The 3,015-nt window shown below is 46.5% G+C and overlaps 1 protein-coding gene across 1 annotated transcript; it reads right to left on the reverse strand.

Annotated features, from left to right (window-relative positions):
- Nucleotides 1-751: 751 nt before the first annotated feature.
- On the reverse strand, nt 752-2,994 carry NDUFA8 (NADH:ubiquinone oxidoreductase subunit A8). The gene is made up of 4 exons (XM_030507518.1): nt 2,861-2,994; nt 2,612-2,775; nt 1,455-1,620; nt 752-999 (listed from the first exon to the last, which is right to left on the reverse strand). Exons 1-4 carry the CDS (start codon nt 2,909-2,911, stop codon nt 862-864), a joined length of 519 nt encoding a protein of 172 aa, XP_030363378.1. The 5' UTR covers nt 2,912-2,994; the 3' UTR covers nt 752-861.
- Between the last annotated feature and the right edge of the window lie 21 nt (nt 2,995-3,015).

The following is a 3,015-nucleotide window of genomic DNA, read 5'->3' on the forward strand; positions in this document are numbered from 1 at the left end:
AGTGGACAAAAGACTAGATCTGCTTCCTATGAAATATGACTTCTAGTTTCCATTTTCTACAATACCTGGAAGAAAACTGATTTACTCCTCTATGAAAGAGAGTATCACAGTGAAGGATCTGGCCCAAGCTCCTCACGCGAGGGCCTTGAGACAGCAGACAAGCCACCTTCTTACATTCCTTCATGGGATAGAAAGATGCTTTAGGAGGTATTTTTTACTTAAAAAGTGTTGAAAATTTAGTGTAATTCTGCTGCTGCAGTAGTGGAAGGCACTAACCTAGCTGCATGAGGAATGAATACCTGGTAAGTAGAAAGAGGATCTTCATGTCAGAAACACTACTGACCTCATACCTACCAAAAGCCACAGATTCAACTAAACCCTTGTTCCAAGACAGATTTTAGGTTAAACCTAAACAGGAGTCGTCCCTTGGAAAGAAGCGTGCAATTATCAAGACTGAGGAAAGACATTAACACCTTCCTTGTTCTCAAAGTTTCCTTGATCCAAGTGACAGTGTTCTCAGTAAGTAAATAAATAAAGTCTCAGTCAGTTTTTGACTGACTGAGGCGCTAGTCAAAGACTCAGGCTACATTTATACGTCTCAGACAAGCCTCGTAGTCGCTATCAAGCAACCAACATTACTTAGAGGTTCCTAAGGGCTATACAACTGCAGAGAGCACCGTGCAAAACAGGGGAATACGTTTTTCAGTTGCCATGACGTGTGAGTATGTTTAAAGAAGTCTACAGAGCCATGTTACAGTTTGGGGTTCTTTAATCATTAAAGTCATACCCAAGGTGCACTGGATAATTTACATTTGCAAGCAATACATCTTTGCATTTTAGTTACAGCACAGTCTGCCCACTTTACCAGGACCAGAAAAAGAGCCGACTGCCAAATACAGAAGGCTTCAGCTCTCCTTCAATGGGTGGATTTGGCTCTGGTCTAGGTCTAGAGTGATAGGCATTCTCAGGCATAGGACGATCTGTCTTCACTTTTGTAACCTGCAAAGAACAAAGAAGAAATGATACAACTTCTCACACCGTTTACTAGAAAAGCTAGACTGAGTTAGAAGTTAAAGGAAGGACTACCAAGAAGTACCAAACACCACTAGGGATGCATTGTTGATTTGATGAGAGCTCCTATTTCCAGACTACTTCTAAAAAAGGGGAAGTGAGGGGCATTTCACTCATAACTACAGAGTAGTTGTACATGTGTGTGAGCTTCACTCCTAAAGGAAAGGTGTCTCCACCAGGAAAAGCAAAAAGTAAGAGTGTTATTGTTTAAGAAAAGTGTGAGTCTTCTGGGAAAGCAACCCTGGAGAATACTAAGAGTGTCCTGACTTCTGTAAAGTCCAGTGGTGAGTTCATGAATCACCTTCTGGCCAGGAGAAGAGTTTGAGACCTGTGTCTATAAGAATGGTGAGACAAACCTGGCTATGGAAAAGGTACAAAGTTACCTTAGAGAGCTGTCCCAGATCAGGTCTCACCCAGCCCAACTTCTCCAGCACACAGTTATCAAACACTGCCTGCTGCTTTCGGCATCGCCGCAGCTCCTGCAGGTTGGTGTAGTCAATGCACGTCCAGTACTCTGTAAACGGCTCCGCACAGTGTGTCTTGATCTTCCTGTAAGAGAGCACAGAAAGAAAATTGTTAGCAAGTGTTATAGTTTTAATGCTCTTCTCTTACTCATTGAAACCTCAATTTGGCTTTTTTTTGTAGTTTTAAGTTCTCAGGAACATGTAAAGTCTTCAGAGAAGTCAGTATTTGAAGCATCATTAAACAGAACTTCATACCAATGCCAGTAAAATGTGTAATTGTAGCTACAAATGGAGATAGCAATAATTTAACTAATTATTCTTGTATTCTAATGGAAGGTATTGTTCTTGCTAAGTAGATGTACACAGATCCTCTGTATGACATCCCCGTTTTGCCAAATAACTTAAAGTGTACATTATACAGTGCTCTTAATGCTTCCAAATTGATTTTCTTAACTCAAGAAAATATGCTTAGAACAGAGGTTTCTGATTACTAGCTGCTACACTGGAAGCGGACATCCTTCAAGCTAACTCAGTTAGGCCTTTTACTAGGAACATAAAAACATAATACTGGCACAAGCCTTAGATTTACATGTGTGGTCAGAAGAGGCAAATGGTGTATGCACTCAAGCTCTCACAGTAGTTCACCTGTGAAACAGAGAGGACGGACAACTCAAAGCTTTGGTCAGTTTCCTGGATGTCATAATACAGCTGCAAGGTGAAGGAGCAGCAAGACTTCCATCATCTCTCCACCTTCCACTGCTAACCTAACAGAAACCTAGCCCACTTGCTGTGGAACTGAAGCCATAGAGTTTGATATGAAAGGTTAAATTCATGAATATATAAGTAAAACAGACAGGGCTTTATCCCCAAGAGTTAAAGCTTAAGAAGCAAGAATAAAGACTTTGAAGGCCATGATGGTGACGGCACTTTGCATTAAACCATCGCTCAAGTAACAAAGCTTGGCAAGGGCATATCACAGCGGGAGATCCCCTTAAAAGCCTCCACCTTCGGGGCAGAGGGGAGCCTCCGCGGGGCCGGGAAGCGCAGACCCGCTGAGCCGGGAGGGAGCCGCTCACCTGAAGAACTCGAGGGCGCACTGGTTGACCTGCCGTCCCTCCTGCAGGCACTTCCGCGGGTCCTTCTCCTCCCAGCGGCACAGCATGAACTCCTTGTTGGGGCGGTCGCACTGCGAGCCGTAGTGGTGGGCCGCGGCCTTCAGCACGGCCGAGCTGACTTTCACCTACAGCGGGGCAGAGCGGCAATGGGCGGCCGGCCGGCCCCGCCGCGCAGGGGGAACAGCCGGGCTGGGGCAGTCGGTCACTCACCTCCGGCACATCGAGCTCCTCCAGCGGGGGCACCCGCAGGACGCCGGGCATGGCTGCGGCGCCGCTCTCCTTGAGCTCCCCTCCGCGCCCGCCCGCCACTGCGCAGGCACCGCATGCGCGGCGGCCGCGGGAGGCGGAGCCCCGCTGGCGGCGGC

The sequence above is a fragment of the Strigops habroptila genome, chromosome 15, assembly GCF_004027225.2.
Source record: "Strigops habroptila isolate Jane chromosome 15, bStrHab1.2.pri, whole genome shotgun sequence".
NCBI classification, from domain to species: domain Eukaryota; kingdom Metazoa; phylum Chordata; class Aves; order Psittaciformes; family Psittacidae; genus Strigops; species Strigops habroptila.